General features: G+C 39.0%; 1 protein-coding gene across 1 annotated transcript in view; it reads right to left on the bottom strand.

The window, feature by feature from the left end:
- Positions 1 to 6,805: 6,805 nt before the first annotated feature.
- LOC109973945 (calcium-dependent secretion activator 1-like) overlaps positions 6,806 to 17,317 on the bottom strand; it is a gene marked incomplete at its 5' end in the record, with an annotated part of 241,653 nt that continues 231,141 nt past the window's right edge. The window contains 2 exon segments of the mRNA XM_020623851.1: positions 6,806 to 10,335; positions 12,713 to 12,817. Of these exon segments, the coding sequence (XP_020479507.1) occupies positions 10,162 to 10,335; positions 12,713 to 12,817 (279 nt within the window).

Here is a 17,317-nt window from a genome sequence, read left to right as displayed (position 1 = left end):
ATGGTTGAAGTGAGCTTATGTATGTATTTCCCCAGTTTTCAACGCCATACTCTAAGTATGGTAGAATCAATGAGGAATACAAAATGCATAGTGCTTTCCCATCCAAAATATATTTCATCCTTGCCAATATCAATATATGTTTTGCTATTTTGTTCTGAACATATCTGATATGCGATTTCCAGGAGAATTTGTCATCAACTATGACACCTAGAAATTTAATTTCATTCGCCCTGAGTTTCTCAAGTCTATGGATGTTGTGGGGCTGTCTTGGCTGACACACCTCTGCAGCATTGCGTGGCGCTCGGGGACGGTGCCTCTGGACTGGCAGACCAGGGTGGTGGTCCCCCTTTATAAGAAGGGGGACTGGAGAGTGTGTTCCAACTATAGGGAGATCACACTTCTTAGCCTCCTCGGGAAAGTCTATGCCAGGGTACTGGAGAGGAGAATCCAGCCGATAGTCGAACCTCAGATTGAATGATGGTTTTTGCCCTGGCCGTGGAACACTAGACCAGCTCTATACCCTCACTAGGGTGTTGTAGGGTTCATGGGAGTTTACCCAACAAGTCCACATGTGCTTTGTGGATCTGGAGAAGGCATTCAACTATGTCCCTCGTGGCATCCTGTGGGAGGTACTTTGGGATTATGGGCTTGTTGTTATGGGTTGTCCGTTCCCTGTATGACCAGAGTAGGAGCTTGGTTCGCATTGGTGGCAGTAGGTCAGACCTGTTTCCAGTGCATGTCAGACTCCACCAAGGCTACAAGCGGCAGAAATAAGTTTCCTCTGGAAAGTGGCTGGACACACCCTTAGGGATAGGGTGCGGAGCTCAGTCATCTCTTCTTTATTATTGTGTGGATGCTATGCAGCCACACTCTTGTTTTCCAATTTTTATTATTGCGTGGATGCTGAATCAGCATTAGTATGTTTTCCTGGTCTTTATTATTATTCTTCCGTACGTTTTTTTTGGCCCTTAACTACTCAGCATACCTTCAGCTAGAAAAACCATTCAGGTATCAAAATGTTCAGCTTTGTCAGGACATGTGCAGATCTATTCAGAATTTTCCTAAACTTCATATTTTTAAACTATTTAGTGTTTTTCAGCAAAATTTTGCCCATTCAAATGAATGGGGAAATTCAACTTCAACATACTTTCAGGTATCAAAATGTTCAGCTCCTCAAGGACATTCATGCTTCTATTCAGAATTTTTGAAGACTTCATAGTCTTGAAATATTTACCTTCATTTTGAAAATCTTGCCCCATTCAAATGAATGGGGAAATTTTTACTTCAGCATACTTTTAGCTATCAAAATGGTTCAGCTCTTCAAGCACATTCATGCATCTATTGAGAATTTTTCCAAAACTTCATATTTTGAAAATATTTAGCTTTATTTTGAAAATCTTGCCCTATTCAATTGAATGGGAAAAATCCTTCTTCAGCATAATTTCAGCTATCAAAATGTCCAGCTCTTCAAGGACATTCATGCTTCTTTTCAGAATTTTTCTAAACTTCATACCTTTGAAATATTTTGCTTTATTTTGAAACTTTTGCGCCATTCAAATGAATGCGGGAAATTCTACTTCAGCATACTTTTAGCTATTTCAGGTATCAAAATATTAAACTTTTCAAGGACATTCATGCTTCTCTTCAGATGTTTGCAAAACTAAATAGTTTTTAAAATATTTAGCTTTATTTTGAAGATCTTCCTCCAATCATATGAATGGGGGAAATTCTACTTCAGCATACTTTCAACTATTTCAGGAATCAAAATGTTCAGCTCTTCAAGGACATTCATGCTTCTCTTCAGATGTTTGCAAAACTAAATAGTTTTTAAAATATTTAGCTTTATTTTGAAAGTTTTGCCCCATTCAAATGAATGGGAAAATTCTACTTCAGCATACTTTCAGGCAGATATGCCTTTCAGGTGTCAAAATGTTCAGCATTTTCAGGGCGATCCTTCAGCACATAGCATCCATATGAGTTTTCTACAGGAAATGCATTTCTCTAGTTCTGGGATCTTCCACCCTTTTTTGCAACTTTATAAGTCCAGCATACTTTCAGCTATACAGACCATTGAGGTCTTTATCTGTTCAACTCTTCAAGGACATCCCTGTTTGTACTAAACTTTTTTATTATACTTTTTAATATATTCAGCTTTTTACCAGTCAATGGGAGTTCAAAGTGCTAAGTCAATGACACAGTCCTGGAGTGCCATCTGGTGGTCCATAAAATGCAGTGCAATTGAGACATGGCACTTTATAACTCCTCCCTCTCCCCCTCCCCCCTTTCACTCACACACACATACACACCTACTTGTTTTACCTATTTTGTGACCACTTGGAATATTTCACATCTTAATAAGTTCAGCATGCTTTCAGCTAGAAAATACATTCAGATATCAAAATCTTCGGCTCTTCAAGGACATTCCTACTTGTATTTATTGCATCTCATCCTTCAGATTATTCAATAAAGAACTTCAGCCATTTCTTCTCAATTATTTCAACAAAGAACTTCAGCAATTTCTTCTCATCCTTCAGCTGTTTCAGCAATTGATTTCAGGCATTTTCAGGATGATCTTTCAGTATATCAGCATCCACACGCATTTACAATAGGAAATGTATTTCTCTAGTTACTCTATGTGCTTTATGCATAGGTGCACATCTGTCAGTGATTACAAACTCTTGGAAGTACAGTAGGTCCCTCCTAAACCATATTTATGGCCATAAGTATGAGTGATAACAACCCTTGAATGGCATGACAGTACCTGAAATTGGCTGAAGATGCTCCGTTTACAGAATAAAAATATGTAAATATATTGCAAAAGATATGCAATGTTTGAATCTGCCACCTTAACAGGTGTTGTGTATAAACTCAGTATTGTTCACATGCTACATAATTATGCAGAACAAACTTTCTAACGATGCATGTAAATAATTTTTTTTGTCTTTATTTACTTAAGTTTAATTTGTCCCACTGCCCATCAAGATAAAAAAAATCAAAACAACAGTAAATGTTTCTTTGTAAATCTGCAACTGTTAGTTTCTTTTAAATGATGTTAGTCCATTCCATTAAGCCCCTATTGCCCTGGTTCTTTTAGAGGTTTAAATTTAATGTTTGGGTCTAAAATACCTCTCAGGAGCAGCAGATGTGTTGGTAACATGTGTGGGTTGTGCCCAACTCTGCTGCAAGAAACCCTGACCAATAGGTGCTCACCTGTGAGATTTTGCTTAAACAGAGTGATCCAGAATCCCCCATTATCTTTTAAGATAAGAATTGAGGCTGGATTATCTGCAGGTTGTCTCATATTTTTATGTGATATGATGAGGAACTCAGCAATTTGGCCTCCTGCTTGGCCTGCATGTAGTACTTGGGGACCTTTCTGAGGAGGAGCTGAAAGAAGCTGCTGGGGAAAGGATGCCAAGGCTGCTGTGCTCATGCTTGTCCCCTAGAAAAATGGTGGAGTCTGCTACTTTGTCAACAAAAGGTGTTGTACTAACATTTTAACTCTATCACAGCTGCGCTCACCTGAGCTAGAGGTACTTACCATTAAATGCTGAACGTTTTATGTTCAAGGGATTTGAGGTCCTCCATAATTCGTGGCACTTTGTATTCCTCCTCAGGCAGGGACTTTGGCTTTTGTTCATCAGCTATCATCCCATGTCACAGACTTGGAAAACACACACCATAACTTACTAATTTTTGTGTTGGGTGACTTATATGATGTAAATTACAAAGAACAAATTTTTGTGATTACTTGAATTGATAAAATACTGAATCAGTGTCTATGTATAATACAAGATGCTTTTTATTCAGTAAGCAGTAGGAGAGTCCAATCACTAGATTAGCTTGGCACCCATCATAACTCCAAATAGTCTGTAATTATTTCAGAATGATAAAACCAGAGAGCATCTGCCTAAAAATGAGAGGATAGTTCATGAAAACACACACCTCATGTTGCCAGTGTTGTGTCACAAGTGGACAGCACAACAAACTGCACCACCATTAATTAATTTGAATTTCTCCTCCATAAATAGGTAAATGACAGTATATGTACCAATGAAAAGAGATGCGTAAGACTCTAAACAAAGTGGTTAACTGAAAAACCCCATATTTTAAATGGCATCATGCAGACATAGTAACTTATCTAGCCTTACAACAATTCTCTTTAACGTTGCATAAAGAAGGCATTAACAGACATGCAACTTGTGTTTTTTAAACTTAAGCAAGGTTTGCGAGACATGTATAAACCCAGCTGCTTCTGCATAGAAGTACTAAAACATACATACACCTAAGTTTTTTACCTTTAGGTCATGTCTAAGATGTTAATTCACCATTGTAACATCGTAGACAAGTCAAAAAACAAAGAAAAGCATGCCATGTGCTCTTTAAGTGTAGTTAAAACAACCTCTGAAAGAGAAAATCACATGTGCCTGCAACGGAGAGGAATAACTCCTGACATTCATCTAATAATAAGTGTCCTCAGCAGTCCCAGTTTAAGACTTTGATACTGTTGATCCTCATATTTTATATGACCAAGAAACAGGACAAACAGCCCCATGTAATATTCAATCCTGAAGTATAACAAAATCTGCCCTTATCCTGCCTGAATATTTTGAGATTGCTTTAAAGTGTAAGCTACTCTTTTCATGGAAAATATCTAAAATTAATCAGCAGGCTTGTTGTCTCCTCTTAAGGACATGATAAGGAGGTTTGATGCATGGGGAGGGAAACATAAGAGGCTTTGAGGGCCGGTTTTATTAAAACGATCTGACATCTACCTGCCCTCTCAAATGGTAGGCAATTTTGACACTTCTGACACGCAAAGCAGGCATACAAATATAACCATGTCTCCTGGGCTATAGACCTACTCTTTTTTTGATGCTGTTTACCTTAAAGGACACTGTGAAAAGCATTGCAAATGAAATGCCTCTTCACAACAAATCATAGACCAATTTATTTGGCAGCTTGAAACTCTGCACATGGGCTGATTTCTCTCTTCACTTTTCCATTTTCCTGTTGTCATTATCCACACGTATCATGTTGGAGAAGGCTTGATGGACTCAATGTGTCGGAACGGCTTGTTCTCACATCCATATTACTGCAGGACTCCCCACAGTACAGCATTGGCCTGTTGGCGTTAAGACTCTGCGCCAGTTTTCACTGTGATGGTCAGTTGGAGATTCTTTTTATTTTGATATAGTTACTACTTCCCATTTCCCCACTTGATTGGAGCTTAAAAGCCAAAGCAGCTCAGATCGTGCCGACATAAATCTCCAGGCCCATTAACCTGTCCCGGTGTTGCCTCTCACACAGAACTGCCCAGTTATGTCTGGATATTCATGGGGAAATTAAATGAATATATACAAGGGCAGCATACAAACACTACAAATTGGATGTTCAAATAGGTGGGCTGTTTGTGTGTTCACTGTAGAATATTCTCATATGTATAGGATATGAAGGAGCAGGCTCTGTAGAGACAATTAAGGTTGAGAGCATGTAAAGTTGCATTAACACAAACAGCCCTTTCTCTTTTGTATTCTGTGTAATGTCTTTTTGCGAGATATGAAATGGAAAAATGCTATAAGTTATTGTCTGTTGTGACATGGTAAATACATGCCAAATGCATATTTATGTTTTGCGTATTTGTCAGAATGTAAGAATTCTATTCCAGACATATGCGGTTATAAATTTTGAGGCAGCCGTGACAACATGTCAGCAAACAACTCTTAGTCAAATCCCATCTTTTCCAACAGACAAAATGTCTGTATGACACGTTTTCAATACAGTACAGTGTTTTAGAATCCTCACAAATGTGATCCTGCAGAGTGTGATGAGAGGCCTAATATCAGTTTTACATGGTTTTGCTTAGCACAAAGACTGTTGATGAACAGAGAACTCTGCTGCCATTGGTGACAGCCTTGGAGTTGTTTGTATTAGATGTACAGAGATGAAACCATCAAGACTGATATGAGAGTTTCTAAATCACAATCATTAGAAATGTTTATTGCATTATTATTAAATTAAATACTGCAATAGTGTTCGTTTGTCTGCTGGTCAACAATGCGGTATCTGGTGCGATTCACATCCACTTACAAAAAAGTCAAAACTAACTAAATATGGGCATATACAGTAGACCAACCCATTTGTGCAATGAGCATTAGTATAATCCAGGAAGAAAGTACAATTTTCCTAGTAGTCTTATTTACCTCATTTCTTCCAACCCTCCTCCAAGTTGTTGTCTCTCTTCTTCTAAGAAGGATTTGTCTCCCCCTTTCATAAAAAATAATTAAAAGATATTCTTTCTTGCTTTAATTTGGGACTATATTACATCTAATCCTCCCGACTTTAGTCTTAGCTTCCATCTTGATTTTGATCATTGCTGATTTGATCTCTGGCAATTCTTTCAGTCTCCTTCTGGATGTTAATATTGACTCTCAAGATGACTGCTGATGCTTTAATCCAAAGCATTAATCTCCAAGCTCTCTTTCTTAAGAACATACTACTGTAGAGGAGCAGACAATGGATTAACAAATATGTATTTTTTGCAGTCTGCTGACACAACATCCTTGTGTGCTGTATGGTGTGCTCTTTGCGATAAATAATACAGAAACAGCAAAGAGCTGAAACTGTCACATCTATTACATATGTACTAAAACATTTCTATAATAAATACATAGAGTTTTAAAATAGTTTTCAAAGAAATCCTCAGCCTTTTTCTCTCTTGAATATAATATATATCAGTCAGTTCACAACAAGAACATCAGTGAATGATGCGACAAGTTTTTCTGTGTTTACCATTCACCTTTATTTAAATGCTCTTGACCTTAGTGGGTTCTTCTAGAAGGCAGAGCATGGTGAACCCACCAGTGACATAAAGCAAAAAACTAACTGGGGAATGAACACTGGGGACATGCAGTACTTGCATACAAGACAGCACATAGTGCTACAGCCCATTCTCATTCCCAGGGCCTCAGATATCAAAGCTTTATCAAGTACCTTTTGCATTGTATACAGGAATAAAAGAGTACCTTTAGGGTACATATGAGATTCACAGGGTTAGAGAACAGTGTTAACCTACTGTACTTGTGTCAGAACAACAGACAAGGTTGTGCATTTATAGATGGGTGGGTCAAACAAGCATTAGACTTACCCATAGGAGATTGGAGTTTGAGTCCACTGTTTAAAATTGGGCTTTTTAATTGGTGAACATTTTAACCGAAGCCACAATCTTTTCCTTAACCTAACCACATAGTGCTTGTATTATGACACGAGTGGGTAAAAGCTGTTATGAATAGAAAACCCCGTGCCTCTCATACAGGGGCTAAAGGCACACTTTAGCATCAATATGAGACACAGAAGGTACTGGACTAAGTAATAGTATTTGATGCCCTGGGATGAGAACGTGCTGGGATCTAGAAGTACAGTACAGTATAGAACACAGTTAACAGAAATAACGTGCAGACTTCACTTCCCATCATCCATTATAAAACTGGATTGTTCTCATCATACATCCTGAAATCTAGTCTAGGGTAATCACAAAGACATATATTATACATGACAAATAAACTCTATTATTTAAGTAATATTTGAGTAAAACAGAACATTGCTTTTAAAAGTGAAAATGAAGAAAATTAAAACAGGTCTTTCAGTGTGATAAAACCAAGCTATATGTCTATTGTCTTGCTAACTCTCTATTTACTAAAATAAAGACAGGAATATGTCAGAGGTGTCAAGTTGATGTGGAACTCAATCATGTTGTCACTAATTAATCTTCACTTTTACACTGAGTTTTCAATTAGTGACACACTATCACTTTCTTTGTAAAAGGTAAATGCAGCTCTCTCACTCTGGCTATACTGAAGCCATCTGATGGTATATTATAAGTGACATACCTCACATCCTCTTTTTTCAAGATTGTCTTTTGAAATACCACTACACAAAACACACAAGATTTCCCATACATACTATATTTTACACATTTATTTTGATAAATGTTGTCTTCACTTTGGTTTGTGTACACAATTTTTTTCATATTTCATGCAAATAGTCTTTTGTGCATACAGGCTAATGAAATGAACGGGTTTCATTTGGCTCCCTGTGCAAGTTTCAAACACTTTTCATTTAGCATTCTAACAAACAGCTAAATTGTCATCGTGCTTCTGTTCAGTCTACTGCTTTTATTTTGTAGGATGTAATGAACATCACAGCTACTGTGGGCTGCTATCTGGGCTTTGATGAACTCAAACACAATATCTGTTCAGCTACAGCGAACTGTTGTCTCAGTGCCAGTGTGCAGAATGAAGGGATGAAACAAGCTCTCCAGCACCTTTCAGAGTACTTGATGCAGTTGCCCTACCTCTATACTCTGTATAAATTTATGAAATATCCATGTAATGTTTGTGCGCTTGCTATCTTTTTTTTTTTTTTGCAAATACACAACAGCAACTTGCACCATCAAGTTCTTTCTTTGTTTCCTAATTTTTTTCTGATTCAGAGCCACAATCTGGATACATGGAGGTTAGAGGCACTGATTAAAAACAGTCAAATATCTTGGTAAATATGTTTGCCATCTTACCCAGAGTTAGAGCAGAACATCAAGATAAATAACAAAGACAGCTCTTGATAGAATGCAACATCCAGTTGGTTTGGTGCGGTTTGAATTCACAGTGAGAGGCTGCTTGAGTGCTGCAGAGAGTGGGATTTGCTTCCTTGCCTGTTTTTGCCTTGTTTCAGCTGTAGAAACAATGTGGCAATGCACAAGTACTCGCAGTATATCTCATGTGTAACACCTAGGCCTATTTAGAATGTATTAGGCTAATTCAATAGTATTTATTGGGTTCACACAGAGTACCAAACCCAGGAAAACCATGTACCAAAATGAGCATCTCTACTAAATGGTTCAGCTCAAACATACACTGTTGCACCCTTAGAAAACACAGAGATGAAATAGTAATGATATCATATGACACCAGGTAAGAGGGCAAACAAAGGGACTTCTCAAAATGAAAGAATGCTCCCTACAGATGAAAAACATTTGTAGACTATGTTTTTGTAGTTATTAATTAATAATTATTAAAAGTATTTCTTTTATTGTGTGACAGTTGTTGCAACCTTTTTAGAGAAACATCAGGCATGTTTTGAAAACCAGACAGACAAACACTGTGTCACATTATACTGCATCACGGCACATACTTTTAAATGTTTTAAGATTTTATTGTTAAGAAATAATGCAGACCCATTACAAACTAATATGAGACCATTTTCACACTTTTACAACAATGCAACACACAGTAGCTGCACTCACTGCACTTTTTTAGCATTACACAAAAACACATTCATATACTTGTTTATAAACAAAATGGTCACCCATATTGCTTAAGAAAATTCTGGAGTGATTTTGGAAACGTGAATGTTTTACTCGTAATTCTGTTGTTTCGGATTGCTCAATCTGTCCATTTTGGATCAAACACAATGACTTCAACAGTAATAAGCTGACTGTGCATTTGTTTGAAAACCAAACATCTGTATCAGTCTCACAGCTAAGTGTTTCATTTTGGTTTTTGTTTCCAGCAGAAATGTCTAAAGGAAGGAGTACGCTATAGTGTACTGTATGTACTGTGCTTCTCAAAATGTGAAAGAGAAATCTATACTATCAAAATCAAACTACAGAAAAGCTGTGTTCAGAGACTGTAGACATTTTGGTTTGCACAACATCAAGGTACAACATAATAATTTTCAGTCCTTCAAAAGATTAACTTCATATAGATGCAGTCACCTGCCTTTTTATCATCATATTTAGAAGACTGTTTTGTGTGATATTCGCGGTCTGTGCTTGTCTTAAACACTGCCATGTTTGGCCTCCTTTGGATATTCTGGAAACCAGTTTGGTCACACTTCAGGAGAAATCAATCAGTGTTAATGAGTGTTGCTAAAATAGACCTGTGCCTTACAAATGTTTATGGACACAAAATGAGTTTTCTTCTGCTGTTAATTGTGATAGAAGTGTGGACTGTTACAGGAATGAAATGCTGACAAAGAAAATAATAAAGCCAACAAGTTGGATGATAGGTCATTCTGTTTTAACCTCATGGAAAGGCTGCATGGGTTCTCAGGCAGTATGGCGCTCACCTTCTGAAAAGCTAGAGAGATTCCAGGCCCTTGAATCTAGTTATCATTGTCCTCTTCATCACTGTCCTTCATGGAAATGCCTTGCATGCCCCCTTCCCTTACTGAGGCAGTGGCTTCTTCCAAGGTCAGACGGTTTCTCACGGTTTCATACATCTTGCTGTTTAATGTGGAGTCTAGCACCCCTTGAAGGCGGAAATCACGGTACTTTTTCTATCACAAACAAAATAATCAGAAGCAGTTGGAAAAGGCATTGAAAAAATGACAAGTTTCATGAATGACAGGTTTTACTGTTTTGAAAATGTAAGACTGTAAAGAATACTTTCCTTAATTCATTGTATTGTTGGTTATATCTTCTAAACTCATAGATAAATGTAAAGATGTGATGGTAAATATAGTAGAATCAAGTAGCTTCATTCTAGACTCATAATGTTGCACTGATGCTGAATCATAATAAAGGAAGAAATGAACTGTGTAACACCAATTTCTCCAGTGAATGTTGTCTTAACAAACAAACCAGTAACACAGCACATGCAGCTATGCAATAAGAACAGGAATATATTTGCAAAGCAGGCAAGCACACTCTGCACAGGTTGCAAATCTGTACAGGATATGATTTTTTAACAATTTGTATTGGACAAGTGGATAATGAGAGCACAGGCAATACTCCGATCAGGCTTAACATTTTGACCAATGACAGGTGACGTGAATAACACCGACTATCTGTTACAGTGCCACCTTTCAGTGTGTGGGGTATATTAGGCAGCAAGTGAACATTCATTCCTCAAAGTTGATGCATTGGAAGCAGGAAAAATGGGCAAGTGTAAGGATCAGAGTGACTTTGACAAGGGCCACACTGTGATGGTGACATGACTGGGTCAGTTCATCTCCAACACTACAGGTCTTGGTGGGTGTTCTTGGTCTGCAGTGGTTAGTACCTACCAACAGTGTCTAAGGAAGGACAAATGGTGAACTAGAAACAGGGCCATGGACGCTCATGGCTCACTGATGATGTTGATCTACTGTAGATTAAACTTTTAACTTCCATTTGTACTTTTCCAAGATTAAAATGTATTTGAATCTTTGTTAAAATAGTTGAAAATGAGAAATACTGTCCACTGGTTTCTATGAAGAGAAAGAGTCAGAGGCTGTAGTGATGATATCACACCTAGAGTGGTGAGGCTTTTGAATTTGTTTAAAAAAATTCTCTCTAACTCATCCTCGTGACCACAGTTTTCACTCCTTTTACATAAGTTTCTCACTGAATTGTAGGCACATCTGTGCTCTTCCTGACAATAGAACAGTGGAACCAAATGGATTCACAGAAGATGCACAATGAGGTGCAGAGTGACACGTGTGCCAACCAACTGCCACATTGACTCCTATGTAAACAGTATTAGGCAGGCGGTCATAATGTTATGGCTAATTGGTGTATATGACATGTTCGGAGTAATCTATTATGCAAAGCTACTATTTCAGCAGTTCAAGGTAAATAAAGTCCAGGAATACAGTTAAAAACCTGCTCATTTACAAGTGGCTATATAGTTTACATAATTTCTTTTGTATCTGACTTAGTAAAAGAAAACGGTAGTTATTTTTCAACTGTAGTTTTTTTTTCAACTTAATTTTCATTTAAGTACAGTTTTCTGTCCTCATATGTCTAATACTTGGCAACAATTTTTATGAAGAATATGAAGCAGTTGATTGTTGTAATGATTCCAGCTGTTTTCCTACAGAAAGTGGTCAAATCTACCTCTGTCAGGCATTCTGCTTGTGTTTCCAGTGAGGAATCATATTTCTCATTGAGTCTCAGTGTTTTGTTAAAATATATTACATTATAGTGAATTATTATTGATGCATTCTATAAAAAGCTACTTTAGAGGCTGTTTGATCATGCATCTTATTATAACCCATAGTTATGCTTTATTATGAAATAATGTACCAGTCATGTGAGACAGCAGCAGTCTATTCAGCAAAAGCCCTGAAATGACATATTTACAATCAAGTGGCCAAGCCCTCTGCTGACTGTAGTAATTATGATGAGAGCAAATGAGGAAGTCAGGTGATGGTATAGAGTTAATGTCCACAACAACAGGAGGTTGGAGTGGATGGACGAGAAAAGATTTTAACACAGAAGACTATTGTTCATTTCAGGCTTTAACTTGAAAGGCAGTGTCTAACGTTCTATTACCTTACTGTGTTTATAACTGTGACCATGACAGCAAAAGTCATCTAACATTTAAAAGCAAAAAAAAACAGCGTCCATTGTATTTGTTTTATGTCTGGAAGTATAAATCTCAGTGTATTATTGTCACTCATTATTGAAAACCTCCATTCTACCAGATAAACAAGTGTAACAAGTGTGACTAATAAATACACCATACTATGTGTGAACAAAGGTGAAAACCAAATTTTTAACAAAATCAAGTTATGCTGGAAACAACAGTGAAGTGTTGTATCAGAGTTACAAGAGTCAAATATAAAACTTTGTCAGTGTTTCTCAAGAATATTCATGTAACAGTAGTTAATGGAAACATATGGCTTTCATTTAGATCTGTGGTTTAAAAATGTATTGAGGAGCAGCTCTCACCTTGACAACCCTGATGAGAATTTTCAGCTGATAAACATGGAGCTGAAGGTCCATACGGTCAGTCAGCCATGCTCCTATAAGGTTCATAGTACTGGTGTACCATTGCTGTAACAGACACACAAACACACAATATCAGCTGATATTTCATGAGATGCCCTCAAAATGCATTAATTCCATAACTCAAAGATCAAAAAGCAACATTTTAATATTCAAAGCAAGGAATCAATAACTCTAGAAATTAGTGTCTGTAATCCATCCACTGGCTCACGCTGTACTTGGCAGAAAAAGAATGTAATCTCATCCTTATAGTGACACTGTCTTTCCTTGTGCATCTGAGGGGAAGCCCAGAGGGAAGACGTCAAAAAAAATATCCTCAGTAGAAGACATTTCAAATCTGAAGATGTTGGGTGGGTCGCACAATGACATAGCACAGAACAGAACTTCTCTATATTGGGAGAACAACCCCAGCCGTATTAAACAGTTTCTCCTTTTGTCATGTGGGGCTCCATCATTTATAGTCCCGTAAACCCCACACAGCAAACTGTTTAAGGATAATAATAATCAGCTTTTATTGGCCAAGTATGTTACATACAAGGAATTTGTTTCCGGTACAGAACCGATGGCAGCCATTTGCAGTGCCACCTCAACCGATGGCTCTAACCATCAGGGGCAATGGGGGGGGTTCAGTGTCTTGCCCTAGGACACTTCGACACGTGGACTGCCGGCACGGAGATTCAAACCTTCAACCTTCTGGTTGGGAGATGACTGCTCTACCCATTTGGGTGTCAGTTTAGCAGTACTGTGTGTTCCAAGATTTATTGCCTTTGACTATCGCCTTAGAACAAAGTACTCTGGCACTGGCTCATTGAGCTATAGAGGTTAGAGTAGCTAAACAAGACTGAGAATATGACAAAGTAGTCAGTGCTAAGTTTTAGTACTTGTTATTCTTTGCTGCATAATGCAATACTCTTCAGTATAAAATAGAGTACTGAAGTGCCATAGCCAGCTCATACACTCTTATATCATTTATACAAGTGTTAAGGCTTCAACCTTGAAATTCACCCACTCTTCTATCAAGACAAGCTTTCTGTAAACAGTGACCACCATGAGGCACAATGAGCTCAGAGCATGCCATGCAGAAACTGAGCCGAAAGGCTGCAGATGTTACTCTGTGGGCCCTGGATGTTGCCATTTTAATTGATGGATAATAATGAGCATGGGTTGATACTAATGAAAACTGACAGTCTTTCAACAGTCAGGGTCACAGTGGAATGGATGAGAGGCTGAGATGAAGAGGAAGGGGGTCACAGTGTGTATATATGTTTTTAAGAGGGATGAGATGCCAAGGATTCATTTTTAGATTGTACAAGATAGAGTTTTATCCTTGAACATAACTTTTTAAATAAAGATGGAATATGAGCTCTATTGTCCAATAAATTTAACCAAAGGGAAATATATATAAATATTCAAGAAAAATAAACCCAACTCAATGAGCATAGATGGTGTGAATAAAATAAAATAAAGTTAAATTAAATTTTTCAATGAAGCTATCAATCCATCAAAAAAATCCATAAGACATGGGCACTCGAGTTGGCAACTTGTACTTGAGTTGCATCAGGTCCCACATAAATAGACATCAAACTTGATTCACAACTTGTACCTAACTGACTCAAAATGAATAATGACTTGTGAACATCAGGACTCGTAACATTTTTTTAAGCGGAAAGTTTTGCTTTTTTACAAGTCTTTGTAAAAACTGAATGAATCACAGTGTGCATCAGTCTACCGGCATGTGGTGCTCAAACAAAACATGCCACAAGCTGTGCCAGCTTTTCTTGGAAATGGGTTTGATATGTTGTAGTCATTGTATACGAAGATTTACCAACCCCTGTGTTTAACAAAAACAGCTTCCTGTGGAAAATGATAAAACATCCAACATAAAAACTCACTCAGACAAGTAAGTGTTGCCTGTAAGATGGCTAATTTAACCTGGAAATATCATAACACTACATTTATGTTGGTACAGTTGTAATGTCAGGTGTGTTGGCTTGTGTTAAATTCTATCTTTGTGACATAATTTTCTTGTTCAGGCTAATGTTTAATTTTACTATTCTGTAAGAGTGTCTGCCAACACAGACCTCTTGTTCATTGTGCTTCTGACATGGTTATATGCTGACCTGAAACCCTGTTAGCCTGCATGATAAGTGATGCGGTGCTGATAATAGTACAGGCTATATGGTTACACATTAGCATGGGAATGAGGGTGCTTCTGGGGCATAGTGTGGAGATAGTGGTTGAAAACCAAGAAATGGACTGTATTTTATATAGCGCTTTCTCACAGTGTGTTGCACTGGCCTTAGCGCTTTACAGAAGATCATACACCATTCACCCATTCACACACAACATTCACACACCGATGACGACAGGCTGCCGTGCACCGGTACTAGTCAAGGCACCAGGAGCAATTCGGGGTTCAGTGTCTTGCTCAGGGACACTTAGGCATGCAGGGAGACCGGGAGTCGAACCACCAACTTGCTGGTCAGGAGACGACTGCCCTACCTCATGAGCCACAGCCACCCCATATGGTTGTGGAAAAATTGTTTTAAATCATTTGAGGAAATGATTTGTTGAGAAAACTCCTCCTTTTCAGCGAGGCCTTCCACAGTCCAAAGTTAGCAAGTAACAATGGTAAGCAACAGCAAGCAATGAATAGGCCTATCAATTTTTTTCAAAACATCCATCCATCCAGCTTCTTCTGCTTATCTGGAACTGGGTAACGGGGACAGCAGTCTAAGCAGAGATGCCCAGACTTCCCTCTCTCCAGACACTTCCTCCAGCTCCTCCGGGGGAACCTCAGCTGGCTCCTCTCGATGTGGACGAGCAGCGGTTCTACTCTGAGCTCCTCCCGGGTGACCAAGCTCCTCACCCTGTCTCTAAGGGTGCGCCCGGCCACCCTGTGGAGGAAGCTCATTTCGGCCGCCTGTATCCGAGATCTTGCCCTTTCGGTCATGACCCAAAGTTCATGACCATAGGTGAGAGTCGGAACGTAGATTGACCAGTAAATCGAGAGCTTCGCCTTACAGCTCAGCTCCTTCTTCACCACGACAGACCGGTACATTGACCGCATTACTGCAGAAGCTGCACCGATCCACCTGTCAATCTCCCGTTCCATCCTTCCCTCACTCATGAACGAGACCCCAAGATACTTAAACTCCTCCACTTGAGGCAGAAACTCTCCACCAACCTGAAGGGAATAAACCACCCCTTTCCAACTGAGAACCATGGCCTCGAACTTGAAGGTGCTGATTCTCATCCCAGCCGTTTCACACTCAGCTGCAAACCATCCCAGTGCATGCTGAAGGTCCTGGTTTGATAGAGCCAACAGGACAATGCCATCTGTAAAAAGCAGAGACGAGATCCTGTGGTCCCCAAACCGGACTCTTTCAGGCGAACCAAGCTCCTACTCTGGTTGTACAGGGACCGGACAGCCCTTAGTAGAGGGCCCCGGACCCCATAGTCCTGGAGCACCCTCCACAGGGTGCCACGAGGGACACAGTTGAATGCCAACAGACCCTCCCAGTTTGGCAAGGGTTTGCCAAGTCTGTCCAGCTTCCTCCCCACCAACGGATCCAACGCACCACCAGGTGATGATCAGTTGACTATTTTTTTTTTCAAATTAAAATTTCATTAATGTCAAGAGCCTCAACTCGCCATCAAAAAGGGCCCGGGTACTTGACTTTCTTCACAGGGAGCAGGGAGATATAGCATTAGTGCAGGAAACCCACCTCAGACCAAAAGACATCCCCAAACTGCAGAACAGACTTTACAAAAGAGTGGCAGCTTTAGGGGATGCTTTGTGCAGGAAAGGAGTAGCAATCTTAATAAAATGAAATGTAAACATTGTTATAGAAAAGACTAGCTACGACTCTACCTGTAAACTTGCCTATTGTTGCACATCTCTACAGGGAGAAAAATTGCTTTTATTAGCATCTACACTCCAAACAAGTATGAATCAACATTTTTTGGCAGATCACCTAAAATTTACTAACCCTGACAGATTATCGACTTGTGGCGAGAGCTGATATGAATTCCACTATTACAACCTCAAATCAAAAAAAGTTGGGACAGTTGTATTTTAGGGCCAATAATGAGGTAAAACATTGAAATGATGATTCCATTTGAAACAGGTGATGTCATCAGGTGACTGCACCATGATTTGGTACAAAAATGGCATCCAGGAAAGGCCGAGCCCTTTAGGAACTGTGAAGGCCTCAGTCCTGGCCTTCACCATGTGAGGGCCTAAACCACCACTAGCCATGGACTTGGGTGGGTAATTTCTTGATGTGTGTAGGTTAAGTTGAAGGTAAATATTATTTGATATTAGGGATACAGAGACTTAAGTCTCTGGATGTTGTTGGGCTGTCTTGGTTGACACGCCTCTGCAATGTCGCATGGTGGTCGGGGACAGTGCCTCTGAACTGGCAGACTGGGGTGATGGTCCCTCTTTTTAATAAGGGGGACTGGAGGGTGTGTTCCAACTATAGGGGGATCACACTCCTCAGCTTCCCTGGGAAAGTCTATGCCAGGGTACTGGAGAGGAGAATT

The sequence above is a fragment of the Monopterus albus genome, unplaced genomic scaffold (genome assembly GCF_001952655.1).
Source record: "Monopterus albus unplaced genomic scaffold, M_albus_1.0 scaffold312.1, whole genome shotgun sequence".
Classification (NCBI taxonomy): Eukaryota; Metazoa; Chordata; class Actinopteri; order Synbranchiformes; family Synbranchidae; genus Monopterus; species Monopterus albus.
The sequence above is the reverse complement of the archived record's forward strand: the minus strand, read 5'-3'. Positions and strand labels throughout refer to the sequence as shown.